This window comes from Zootoca vivipara, chromosome 8 (genome assembly GCF_963506605.1).
Source record: "Zootoca vivipara chromosome 8, rZooViv1.1, whole genome shotgun sequence".
NCBI lineage: Eukaryota > Metazoa > Chordata > Lepidosauria > Squamata > Lacertidae > Zootoca > Zootoca vivipara.
Genome location: NC_083283.1, coordinates 44509030 through 44522978, shown reverse-complemented (window position 1 = coordinate 44522978; position 13949 = coordinate 44509030). Strand labels below are relative to the sequence as shown.

The 13949-nt window shown below is 40.2% G+C and overlaps 1 protein-coding gene across 2 annotated transcripts in view; it reads left to right on the top strand.

The window, feature by feature from the left end:
* TTC39C (tetratricopeptide repeat domain 39C) overlaps positions 1–13949 on the top strand; it is a 44651-nt gene that overhangs the window by 8801 nt on the left and 21901 nt on the right. The window contains exons 2-3 of one of the 2 annotated variants that reach the window (XM_035125140.2): positions 5400–5448; positions 10189–10317. In XM_035125140.2, the coding sequence (XP_034981031.1) occupies positions 5400–5448; positions 10189–10317 (178 nt within the window). Of the gene's footprint in view, positions 1–5399; positions 5449–10188; positions 10318–10353; positions 13006–13949 lie in introns of those variants that run through there. The other variant, XM_035125141.2, reaches the window with a different exon arrangement.

The window sequence follows — 13949 nt, the reverse complement described above, 5'->3', positions numbered from 1 at the left end:
GGAGAATGTACAGATCAGAGGATAATTTTGTGTGATTGAGATGGGGGTTGAGGAGATGCATTTAGTAATGTTGATTGGTGTAAGAGTGAAAAATAGCATTAACATAGTTGCTGGGGGTCAGAGTAATAATGATAAGAGAAGATATGAGAGTAAGAAGGCAAATTAAGAGTGTCAGCAAATGCAAAACTACCGGTAGTTAGGAAGATGAAATGGAAACTAACAGTTATAAAAATGAACAAGAATTTACTATCTCATTGCCATGATAGTATTAGAACTAAGAACCAAAGCTTTGGGGGATTCACAAGTTAAAATCTTTAATAATAACAAATAATTTTGTTATTTCTACCCCACCCATCTCACTGGGTTGCCCCAGCCACTCTGGGCAGCTTCCAACACATATAAAAACATAATAAAATGTCAAATATTAAAAACTTCCGCATACAGGGCTGCCTTCAGATATCTTCTAAAAGTCAGATAGTTGTTTATTTCCTTGACATTTGGTGGGAGGGCATTTCACAGGACGGGTGCCACTACCGAAAAGGCCCTCTGCCTGGTTCCCTGTAACCTCACTTCTTGCAATGAGGGAACTGCTAGAAGGCCCTCAGAACTGGACCTCAGTGTCTAAGCTTAACATTGGGGGTGGAGATGCTCCTTCATGTATACAGGGGCGAAGCTGTTTATGGCTTTAAAGGTCAGCAGCAACACTTTGAATTGTGCTCGAAAACACCTGTGTTACTAGTAGATCATTGTTCTTCTGTGTTGCAGCTAGCTAGAGCTCACTCTCTTCCAAGAGCTCAATTATAGTTGGATTGTACCCTTAATTAATTCATACCTGTTGGATTTTTCAGGGTACAGCTTCTTTGCTAGCCCTCTGAGCTTATTGTTTCTGCCACGAAGCTAGTACACCAATCTCCTTGCTTGCTTATATCCGACAAATAGCTAACTTGAGTTCTGTCCTCTATAAAAATCGAAAGGGTTATTCTGGTTTTTGTTCTATGTTAGTGAGCTGTAACTTTGAGAACAGAATGTAATGTAATGAAAAATGAAATGAGCAGAGTGTAAAATAAACATTTGGTACAATTTAAAGAATTGTAGTAGCAGCAGTATTGGTTACAGAATGATTCCAGTGCTTACATGAAAATTTGCTGCTGTTTTATGCTAGAACCATTAATTTCAACAAAGAAAGCATTATCTGCACATATGAGATTGCTTGCATAAGTGTGCTTTCCCTTTTGGAATTAATGGGGTGCTCCTGTTCATTGAAGGGCTCTGAAAATAATTGGTGCTCAAGTCTGGTCATTATGTAGAGGAAATGGGGGAAGAGGATGGAAGGAGAAGACTCCCTCAGATACATATAAGTTGTAGTTATCGTGTAAATTGAGGAACAGGCTGAGGTTCATGGCAGCCCTCTTTTTAAAAAGTCTTTGATGTCTTTTGAAAAGCTTTTGACATCTGTTGATAAGACTATTGCCAACTGCAGCTGTAGTCCACAATATCTCAACATATTGGCAATTCAGTAAAATCTTATGCTCTGTTTTAGGAAACTGCCAGAGCCCTCACACCGCCTTCCCAAAGTCAAGTATGCCCATGATCACAGCTTTGTGCCAAATAAATGGCAAGTGGGCTTCCTCCGCTCCCCATATATTTATTTATTTCTCCCCACCCATGCAAAGCTACGATCACATAAGTAAAATAAGCACAAGATGCAGGTTTACCCTTTCTCATGAGTTTCTTTTTATAGATGAAACTCTTTCAGCAAGCCCTCTATGTGGAGACCTATTCCAGTCAGTACATGTATTACATTGCAATTGTATTTATATATGTCCTTTTATGAGTATTTTTATTGCAACGTGAAATCTCTCTGAGGTGCTTTGCAGGAAATGTTTCATAAATAAAATAAAATAAAATAAAAAGAACCCCAAACACACCTAGAATAGCATTCTTCACTGTAATAGCAAACTGTGCTAGTGAGTGACAACGTGTTTTTAGCCACAAAGGGGCCACAGAGAAAAAAGAGAGAGGTATTGGTGGTCCCTACCCTGCCTCTGGGGATTTTTTTTTGTACTTGTGTAAACTCAATACTTCTGCTAAAGGGGCATAAAAGATACCGTAGGTGGGAAGGAGTGGAAGTGAAATGGAGTGCCCTGGAAAATGGCTGGAAAAATGAACAAGAGGACTTCAACAAATTGTTGTAGGTTCTGCTTGTAGGTTTTATTATTTGCCCAATTCTACAGAGATTGTTTAAGCATGATGGAAATCTGCCTGCTTCCAAATAGCTTTCTAATTTTTGTAAAAATGTGTAGTAAGAATACCATTACTTTAATATTTTAGTGTTTCTTATATTGTATTAGTGTTTTCTTTTCATCCCTCATGTGCCCCCACCTTTCAGGAGAGGATTAGCCAATATGGAATTGCTCTCTTTTCTAGCCAGTAAATCCCATTATGGAGATCTGTAGTTCAAAGGCATGCAGCCTTATCAAGAAAATAGTGCTGAACGAAAACCATCAAAAAGGCTGGAAAAGATAAAGATATTAATATGAGCTGCTTTCCTCCAAACCCTGCTCATAGCTGTGGAAAATATAACTGACAGGAGGCATGCTTTTTCTTTTTCTTTTAAAGATTCACTGGACAACAGCTCCATCAGCAGAAACTGAGTGCAAGGACTTCCTCTTGGGGAGTGGGGCTCTTCTCCTCTCTCCTCCCCCTGTGCCCCCCCATGGTGGGGTTGGGGAACCTACAGAAGAGCTCATGGGGGGGGGGGAGGAAGGATTGTGCTGTCTGGTGAGCTGAAATGCTTGCATAGATGGAATGTTTATATAGTGCAATATTGAACTCCACACATTGAAATAAGAAAGAAAAAGACAGCTGTTTTTGAGCAGAAACCAGTTGTGGAATTGGTCTGGAATTGGATGAAATGAAAACAGTTGAAGGGAAAGCACAGTGGTCATTGTATGATGTGCCAGTCATATACAGTACATCTTATATGAAGTAGCACATACATGTAAGGGTCAGTTAACGTGTTTCTGCAGTAGCATGCTAGCTGAATTCCATTTCACTCTGATTTCTGTTTAAATTATACATGCTCAGTGAAGGAATCAAAAGGCATTAATCAATTATAAGTGCTGAATGCTAATAAGCTCCAGGTCATTTGTCCAAACCATCTGAAATTTGGCATAGAGTAAAATCTAGCTGCTGAGTGCCGTGATCAGGCCAAAGTTGACAGTTCTGTTGAAAATGGCTGCAAAACAGTAGTTTCCCCCTGTCTTCCCCTTTGCAACCTCCCCTTCCTCCCAAGATTATCTGAAAGTTTAGATTTAAGTACATTCTACTGTATACCTAATTTAGGTATATGAATTTGCATAGGGTGTGTGTGTGTGAGAGAGAGAGAGAGAGAGAGAGAGAGAGAGAGATAAAGTAACGAAGTAACGAAGGATGACCTTTCAGGCATTTCTTTTGTTCATCTGATTATTTAATGTCCTAATTAAGTTCCGGGGGCGGGGGACTTGTTATTGCAGGCAGCTAATTAAAATTCATGTGGTCTCTTGTGGAATAGATTTGTGTTTCCTGGGAAACAGTTAATTTTTCTTAACTTTGTGGCAATTAAATATTTTGTTCACGCCTGAGTAGAAAGTATCTAATTTACTGTTCGAATTTATGTAATGTATGCAACACTCCCAGTTCATTCCTTCTATATTTTGATTATACTGAAATCAGTTTGTCTTATTATTAGCTGTCAGCATGATAACTTCAAATCATCAAGCTTAGATTAGAAGGGCTATCCAGTTTTGAGTTTTAGTTCTGCAATGACTATAAAAGGCAATTTAAGGCAAATAAATTTAAGTGACAAGTACTTTTTAGAGCAGGGGTAGGCAACCTAAGGTCCGCGGGCCGGATGCAGCCCAATCGCCTTCTCAATCAGGTCCGCGGACAGTCTAGGAATCAGTATGTTATTTGTGGGGCATAGGACACCCCCCCCAAAAAAAGTTCTGCCCACCACATGGTCTGAGGGATGGTGTACCGGCCCAGGGCTGAAAAAGATTGTTGACCCCTGTTTTAGAGTGACTACGATCAACTGAAAGGCACCCCAAAAGCATTAAGTCCAATGTCCCAAATTATCTAGCTGTACAGTCGTACCTCAGGTTACGTACGCTTTGGGTTACGTACTTTTCGGGTTACATACTCAGCGGACCTGGAAGCGTTTACTTCTGGGTTTGGCGCGCACGCATGTGCAGAACAGTTTTGCGCAGTTCGCGCATGCGCAGAAGTGCACTTTTGCGCTTGTTCGGGTTACATACTTTTCAGGTTACGTACCACACCCCGGAACGAATCAGGTACATAACCCAAGGTACCACTGTACCTCTGGGTATACGTAGAAAGAAGGAGTTTAAGGGTTGTTAGCTCTGTGTCATAGAAATTATGTAGCCTGACGGAACTCTATTGTCACTTTTGCTACTTAACAGCTAAATGAAGGAGCTGAGATCAGCATATATGTACTATCTGAGCAGCATTCTGTCTTGAACCAGCGTTTGCAGCCCTTGGATGAGACCTCAGTAGAATGAGAGTGAATCCAGAGATGGTACTGGCATAAAATTCAGATGCTAGTCTAATGGAAATGAGCTGACCTGCTATCAATGGGGTATTTGTTCTTTTGATAGAGCAGATTTGTAATTTGGGAATGCTTCTTGACCTGACTTTAGTTTGTGCTTGATAACACCAGCTGTTGGAAAATAGGGGTCCTTCCCTCATTATCCATGTGTTTTTAGTGTTTAGGATAAAAATGGTAATTCTCTCTTTATGGGATTATTCTGGAAACTTGCTCTTTAGGAGAACTTTGGATATTTTTGTAATTTTCATTGTAGCTGATCATACCATTAATGAAGCAAGCCACTTTTCTGTCAAAAATATAGCTTGATGCTTCATAGCAGTGTGATTTCAGGTGGAAATGTCAAAGAAACATCTGCCTGCAAACCACATTTCTTCTTTTGTTATTATTTGTCAGTTGGCTTGCAGACTAGAACTTTTCCTTGCTGCACTAAATTCATATAGTCATTAAGTTAGTTCATATTTAGTGTGTATTCTGTGTTTAGTTAAAAATACAATCAGGAGTTTGATTTTATGCTAGGAATTTGGAAAATCCTGGAAATGTATTAAATCCAAGTATATTGTGTAAAAGTGGAACATGGATTTGAATTTTGGATGATTTTTTTAATAGAACAGGTCTTTATTGTGATCCTGAAAATTAAAGAACAATAGTCCCCGCCAGCACAACTTTAAAACGATTGGATGTGTATATTGGCTCTTTTCAAAGATGTTTGATCAGATTTTGTGCTTCCACCCAAGTAGTAATATGGAATGTTGACACAAGTAGTAATTTTACCTTTTTTCTTTTTCTTTTACAGAAACCATAGTCCATTAATGAGTTTTGGGGCCAGCTTTGTCAGTTTTTTGGTAAGTGAGCACAAATAGTCTTGCGTTCCTTTGTATTGTATTGTATTGTCTAAATAAATTAATGTGATGCAGGATATATGCAGGGGGTCCAATATGCTTGCAAGGCCATTTTTCTCAAAACACAACCACCTGCCTATCAGCTGACATCACTGGAGGACATGGAACAGGATCATGCTCATGCAGTCAAGGTAGCAGGATTTAATCTCCATTCATCAGTGGCTCAAAAGTGCTGTTTAGAGTAACTTGTGCACTTCACTTGTGAGTGGGCAGGTGGCAGCAGCAGCAGGCAGGTAGAGAAGAATACTCCACTGTGTCTCCTGACATCAAGTAACAGGTGGGTGACCTGTTGACTTGCCAAATTTGGCCTGCAGTGGGTAGGGCAGATAAGGCCCACCCATCAGATCCTTTTCGCCACTCCTGATCTAGAAGTATTTTAATGTTGGTAAATTCTGCACTTGGTAGTATGATACAGAATTATTTAATTTGAAAAAGAAGGTTCATTGTTAGTGGCTAGCAAAAACACTTCCAAAATTTTGTGTAACCTGGCTGCACATGCACAGTTCATGCTGGCTGTGCTGCTAACTTAGAACTTTTACTGCATATCATCTTCTAATAATTCAAACATACATTTAAAAAATAGCTGTGCAACATCTGATGATAAACTCTAGTTTTAAGACAGACCTGTTCCTTCAGTAGCACAGTGAATTGTTTGGTCGTTACTACATACTAGAGCAAATTAAAATAGGTAACTTTTCCCCTTAACCATCCTCTGAGATGCCGCTGATAATGATGCATCAAGCAAAGTACACCCTTGTCCATGAAAGCACATGCCATGATAAATGTTGTAAAACTTGGTGGTTTCAGGTAAATAGTGAAGACAGCAGAAGCTTTTATGGCACCTTTAGACTAAGAATGTGCATATATACTAGTCCTACTTTCTTCTGTTGTTGAATTTACCGTGTTTCTCATATTATAAGACATGTCTTATATTTATTTTTTCCTCAAAAAAACACACTATGGCTTATTTTCAAGGGATGTCTTATTTTTTTCCTCCTCCTCCTGCCGTGGCCAGCATTGCTGCTGTGCCTATCACTATGTCTTATTTTCGGGGTATGGCTTATATTCCTTGAATGCTTAAAAATCCTGCTATGGCTTATTTTATGGGTATGTCTTAAAATATGAGAAACAGGGTACATGGGAAGCTAAGAAGTATGGGGCAAATCCCACTTGCAGCTGTGTTGACATTTTTGCTAGTGTCCCAGTAACATCAGCTGTCATGTCAGGGAAAGGCTTAATGCAGTATATTTTCTTAGGAATAGCTTCCTTTTGGTTTGTATAAATAAAAAAACACACACACACACCAAAAACCCTTGCTTATCTGAGCTGGTTTGCTGAACCAGTGTAACACCACAGCACAGCATCATTGTGCCCTGAAAAGCTTTTGCTTAGTTACTATTCTAAATATAGCTGCAGCACTTTGCATGCCTGTGTCATTCAAAACATCCATTAGAAAAAGCATTGGGAAATAAATTTGCTATATGTGGGAGCTGAGATGAAATTACCCTATCCAGAAGTAAAGGGGTAAATATTTTGCTTTTGACTTTGAGGCATAAAAGAGATGGTAGGTAGGTAGGTAGGTAGGTAGGTAGGAAGGAGAATCTGTACAAATAGAAACTATAGAAGTAACAATTACAAAGTGTTTGTGTAACATTACTTCTCTTTTCAGCAAACACAGTATCACAGTAATTTCAGTTCAATTGTGTATGAAACACCCAGTTATGTTGGGAGAAGCAGATAACTATTTTAATTTGTGATTTTTCTTGGACTGGTTCACACAACACTGAGCCTTGGCTCAATTAGACCGCAGAACATTGTTTGGACTTCTGAACCTGCCCCAGTAGACAAACCATGGGTTGTTTTCTGACAACAAACCATGATGTGAAGCCACAGTTTTTGTTTGTTAAAAATATGGTTTGGCATTGTATATAAATTCAACAGCCTTGCTTAAGCATTATTTATTTGCTTAGCCATTATTTATTTGGCCACCCCACCCCAGATACCTGCCAAGCTATAAAGGCAGAGTTAATACCCTGGGTGTGCAGCAGGTTTGGATGAATCCCAAGCTGAAGTGGGACACTTTGGAAGGCTTGTCCATGGTGTTCAGTTGGCAGTGGCAGTGGCAGAGTAACACTTGGCCATTGAATTCTCCCCCCACCAAACTCACATGCACATTTACTATGGCAGGCAAGAGCAGCAATGATATGCAGTAGATCTCCAGCCTGCTATTGTTGTTGTTGCTCTTTTTGTAGAGCAGCACTGGATATGCCTCTGCCTGAAGCTGTACTGGAGATCAGCTTGTTAGGCATGGAGACAAGGAGGAGATCCCAGAGGATCTATCAGAAGTGTTGGTCAGTTTAGTTGAGGGCAATATTACCTTTAGCAGCTCTGATAGCCCCACCACCACCAGACAGCAATGTCTTGGTGGTGGGCTCCTGGGGAGAGCAGGCATTGTCATCAGTGTGAAGAAATACTCCTTCAAATACCCACACACCCTAATACTTGTCCTGTGTAAGTCCTCCAGAATGAAGGCAGAGATACAGAAACGAAGGCAGAAATGTCAGGGCCTGTCTGGGATCACTTTGAAGTGGGTTTGGATCCCAGCTATGGTACCTCCCTGCATTGCAGGAAGAAGCTCAGCAGGGGGAAGATTCCAAGCCACAGCACCTCTAACAGCCTTTGAGTGCACCTGTACAGGCAGTACCATCACTCACTGTCCGGGAAGAAGCAAAGTCTGAGAAGTTGGGTAGTAAAAGCAAGAGGCAAGCAAAGTGAGAAGTTCCCCTTTCAGTCTCAAGCTCTCCCAACCAAGATGCAAAAGTGATTTATGGATGATTTGGGGTGGGAGAAGTATGGGTCCATGAGATGGAAATTTACAAACATTAACCCAAAAACAAGGGCTCAGCTTTGAGCTGAAGCACTCCCAGACCCAGATCACCTGGTTCCTTTGGGTGGAATGCTGGGATATCAGTGTGAAATTAATAATAACAATGGCAGCCCTGGCACTTCTGCTACTGCTTGTCCTGCTTCCGGGTAGCAGAAATAAGAGTCCAAAGGACTGAACAACCTCAGTTGCACTGGAGTAATGCGGCAGTTTGGGAAGCGAATTTGCCCTTGGAAAGGTGTGCTTTGTACCCTGTTATCCTAACATGAGGACAAATTTTAAATGTGTAAAAGAATGAGTGCTATGCCAAAAATAAGATGAATTACTATGAAAATTCAAATGAGACAATGGCTGCTGTGTAGTGTTTGCTAACTCCTGTTGTTTTTAATTTGATGAAAGAAGACTTTATTTCCCTTGGAAATTTTCATGGGAACATCTGTTTTTTTAATGGGAGTTTTGGGAGAAAAACAGAAAATGTGGATGGATGGACAGTGGGCATTCGGTTAACATTTCTTTTAAAATGGCTGGGCAGGCACAGCTATCATGATGCTTAGTAAGTTCTGCTTGATAGGTTTATAATGAGAACAGGCAGTAACACATTTAAGCTTGGTGATGTGTATTCATTTATGTTGGAAAGTGGTTTGATTATTTCTTTTTTATGTCTGTGTTAAAAGCCTGGAAGTACAAGGAGTTAAGTTGTAGGGAATATACATGCTCTTATCAGGAATAGCTGAACTGTAAGCTGTTAAAAAGAATTCCATGATAATTTTGACAGGTCATCAAGACTAATAGCCAAATATGAATATTATATACAGTGGTACCTCGGGTTGAATACCCAATCCGTTCCGGGGTGCCGTTCACACCCCGAAAAGTACTCAACCTGAGCAGTGATAGCGCACATGCGCGAAGCGGCGATAGAGTGTTTCTGTGCATGCACGAAGCGCACAGAACCCAGAAGTAAACACTTCTAGGTCCGCAGAGTGCAGAACCTGAACGTACTCAACCCGCAGCGTACTCAACCCGAGGTATGACCGTATAGGGAGTTTGCATGCTACAGAATCTTCATGCTCTGTTGGAAATACGTGAACACTGACATTAGTTTGCATCTAGTGAGAGTAGAGCACAATCTTCTAGTGTCTTAATATTTAGACTCTGTGTCCTCACTCCCAGAGTCTCATATGGTGGTCTCCTGATGTTAGCTGATAGCTGTATCAGAGTAAGTACATGCCATATGGGAAAAGATTCATGTTCTGATGATGCATTGGAATGGCCAATCTGATAAGTACTACGTCCAAGATTGGAAACCTGTGGCTCTCCAGGAGTTGTTAGACCACTGTATTAATCATATCTCACTGCTAGCCATGGTGGCTGGAGCTGGAAATGGAATCAAACAGCATCTGGAGGGCCACATGCTCTCTGTTCCTGAATTACAATCATGGTAGCAAAGTTAATTGTGACCTTGGCCATTACATTAAGTGTGTAATGATTCCAAGAAAGTCTTCAGTTAATTGTATATCATTTTTCCATTGGGAAGCCTTCATCCCAGTACTCTTTTATAATACTTATTCAGTGCACAGTAGCTAATGGTTAAATTTTTGACTTCTCATCACATTTTCACAGTGACATTTTGAATGTATTGCTATGGGTGAGATGCTTATATGTCTTAGATAGTGAGCTTATTTCAAGTGCTTATAAAACTGTTATACAATATCCTTAGATTGTGCAGCAGTAAGCAGGTTTAGATTAGGTTGTCACTTTATGATTCAATAGGGGTGTGTGGGTTTTTTATGTTTTAACAGAATGCCATGATGACTTTTGAAGAAGAAAAAATGCAGCTGGCGTGTGAGGACTTAAAAGCTACCGAAAAACTGTGTGAGAGTGAAGAAGCAGGAGTTATAGAAACCATTAAAAACAAAATTAAGAAGAATGTAAGTGCAACATTGCTAATATGTTAACTAATGTGCCCCATGCTAATATGGCACCTCCTTTCTAGATATCTGTCTGATGGCGGAGTGAAGATTTAAATCTTGGTCTCTGAGGTCCTTGTCTTACATTCTACCCATCATCTCTGTGATTTACCACTTTGTAGAATTGTCAGGATACATAACCGCCATCTGTTCAAATAGGCATCGGTATCCAAGCTTTGGTCTTTGGAACTCCAGGCAGGAGATCCTAAAGGCTTTATTTTGTCACAAGCTCCAACTTCAGACTGCTTATGGCAATTGATAGATAAGGTCTTGGCTTCTGGTTGTCATGACAAAAAATGTAGCCTGATATGGATAGTCTTGCTGTCCTAGAAGCTTTCTTTCAAGCGCCACTAGGCATCTCATTGGTAGATATTGGCCATCTATAATAGTTTGGCTTTCTTCTTTTTGTGAAGTGTGTTCCATTCTATTTGCTAGCCCTGCTGAGTTGTTGACAGTGGTAGCTGACAGGGTGGATTTGATTTAAATCAAACTGATTTAAATCACTAGTCAGTAAGGCTTGATTTAAATCATAGTTGATTTAAATCATAAAGACTAATTCTTGCTGGTATAAATTTAATATGCAAGTAGATGAAGATTTTTAGAATAACAACTTTTCATATTAGTTTTTTTATCCCCAGTTTAATAGGTTAATCATTCATATTTGGACAACTTTACTGTTGTACTTAGGAAGGAGAAAAATAATCATTACCTTAATAATAACAATTTAAATAGATTTATTCAACTGAAACAATAACATTTCAGCAAATGTTATTTGCTTAAACAAACATCCATGTTTGTTAACTAATTTGGCTAAACAAAAACAAAATATATATATTTTAAGAAACTTAGACTGTCAGCCCAGCCTACACATGAAAAACTTAAATACTGTCCACTCCAAACAATCAGAAAAATATTGTTTCTATTCTATTCACTGAACTTCTTGAAACTTAGCACTGAAGGGGTTGCTTCTGTATTCATAGGTTTGTAGAACAATAGGATTAAGGTCTTTTTCTCAACTCTGTTCATGTTATAACATTTTTGCTGTGAAGAAGGGGCATGTGATCTCTGTTGAGTCAAATTCAGTTTTGAGAACTGCAAAAGTAAACCAAGCACCTGTGATAATATCTTGTAGGCAGAGAAACTGCCCAATAATCTTACAAAAACCTCTGGAAGAGCATGACATTGTGAATGGATTAATGGAATTTATTTACCCCCAAAATTAAACATATACAACCTTATACTACATAATTAAAAAACTAATCTTTATTTCATGATGGAATAACCTTTGGATGGTAATATGTTTTCCTCAAAAAGCATTTTATTTAAAAAAATCCAATTTAAATCAAAAAAATCCGATTTAAATCAAAAAAATCCGATTTAAATCAAAAAAATCCGATTTTTTTGATTTTTTTAAAAAAATCATTGATTTTTATCCACCCTGGTAGCTGATAACCCCTGAAACCAGAGGGACCATAGCTACAAGGCCCCACTCTTGTTAATCCGCTCCTATTTCACTTTCCCTTGGTTTCTGCTGCACCCCATCTCTGTCCATGAAAGCCTGCATCCTCAGCCATGAGAACTAAATAGAATTTCTGTTTAGGAAAACTCTAAATAGAACTCCGCAGTGGCTCCTGGTGGAAGTGGAATGCTAACTCGATGAGGCAATTGCCCAAAATCTCAAAGTGAGCAGAGGGTGGAATATGAGCATCAAATATCACACCTTCCAAAGTAACTTGCCCTTCAGTTTCTCTGAAACAGTAAAATCTTACCCAGATTCTTCCCCCACCCCCGCAACACCCCAGACAAACTTATTTATCCCCCCCCCCGGGAATATCTCATTTCCCCCCCTCTTTACCACTTGTGCAGGCCTCCTCCATTGAAGCCTAATCCTTTCCCCTCACTTTCCCCACACTAGTTTAAAGGCAGGTCTTGGAGAGCAAAGAAGGTGTATCTGTTAATCCAGATGTTACCAATTACCATTGAATTGCAGGTTCATACAGGTATTTGCAGTGTTGTGACTTGACAGATCTGTGTGGATCTCTGCTTACCTTTGATACTTGTCTATGACTGCAAAGCCGACACTTGTAATTGAAATGACATTTGAAGCACATGTTTTTGCACTTAAAATAAATTACAATTAATATATTACTGTTTCAGATGGTATAAGTTAATAGAGGATTTCCGCTTCAGTTGCCACCACCTGTTGTATACATGTAGTTGGCACGTCTCCTCTTCAAAACCAGAATGATTAATTTTGGCTAGTAATCCTGCTGAAGTATCCCATGGATGCTGTTTGTCTTTGCTAGTTCAGTGGACCAGTGCAACACTCTGCACAGTCTATAAATAATGAAGCTTTGGCTTCCCTTGAGAACATCCTGCATTATTAATGTTGAGTGTATAAAAATCTGAGCGGTTTGTTTAGTTTCACTATTCCATATATTTTTCTAATGGGAATATGAGGAGGTCTTTGTTTTCCAGTAACCAGTGTGCAAATGCACCATCCATCATCTTTTGCAGAGCGGCAAGGGTGGGCAGGAACTTTGTGGAGAGGAACAGCAGGCAGAACACCCTGTTAAACTCAGTGCTCACTCCTCAGATTATCACTTTTTTTTGGTAAAAGACATCCTCTGGCACTTGAATAAAAAAAAGGTGATATATATTCCCAACATTTTATGAAATCTATGAGCAGGTATTACTGCTTGCTTTTCTAATCCATTCCTTTTAAAACACTCCTGCATATGCATTTACGTAATAGAATCTGATTATTTATGCCAAAGCGAACTAAAATATGAAGCTAACCATGGCTTTATTTGAAGGGTTTCTCCTTTCAAATCAGAACCAGTGAAGGTGGTGAAGGTCCTGTTTGAGTGCCTGGAGGTGGTTGGAGGATGGATGGCGGTTAACGGATTGAGGTTGAATCCTGACAATACAGAAGTACTGTTTGTGAGGGACAGGAGGCGGGCAGGTGTGGAGGACTCCCTGGTCCTGAATGAGGTAACTGTGCCCCTGAAGGACCAGGTGTGCAGCCTGGGAGTCATTTTGGACTCACAGCTGTCCATGGCGGCACAGGTTAATTCTGTGTCCAGGGTAGCTGTCTATCAGCTCCATCTGGTACGCAGGCTGAGACCCTACCTGCCTGCGGACTGTCTCGCCAGAGTGGTGCATGCTCTGGTTATCTCCCTCTTGGATTACTGCAATTCGCCTACATGGAGCTACCTTTGAAGGTGACCCGGAAACTGCAACTAATCCAGAATGACTGGGAGCGGCCGCCGGGGCCACATAATACCGGTCTTGAAAGATTTACATTGGCTCCCAGTACGTTTCCGAGCACAATTCAAAGTGTTGGTGTTGACCTTTAAAGCCCTAAACGGCCTTGGTCCAGTATACCTGAAGGAGCGTCTCCACCCCCATCATTCTGCCCGGACACTGAGGTCCAGCACCGAGGGCCTTCTGGCAGTTCCCTCGCTACGAGAAGCCAAGTTACAAGGAACCAGGCAGAGGGCCTTCTTGGTAGCACCCGCCCTGTGGAATGCCCTTCCATCAGATGTCAAGGAAATAAGCAGCTTTCCTAATTTAAAAAGATATCTGAAGGC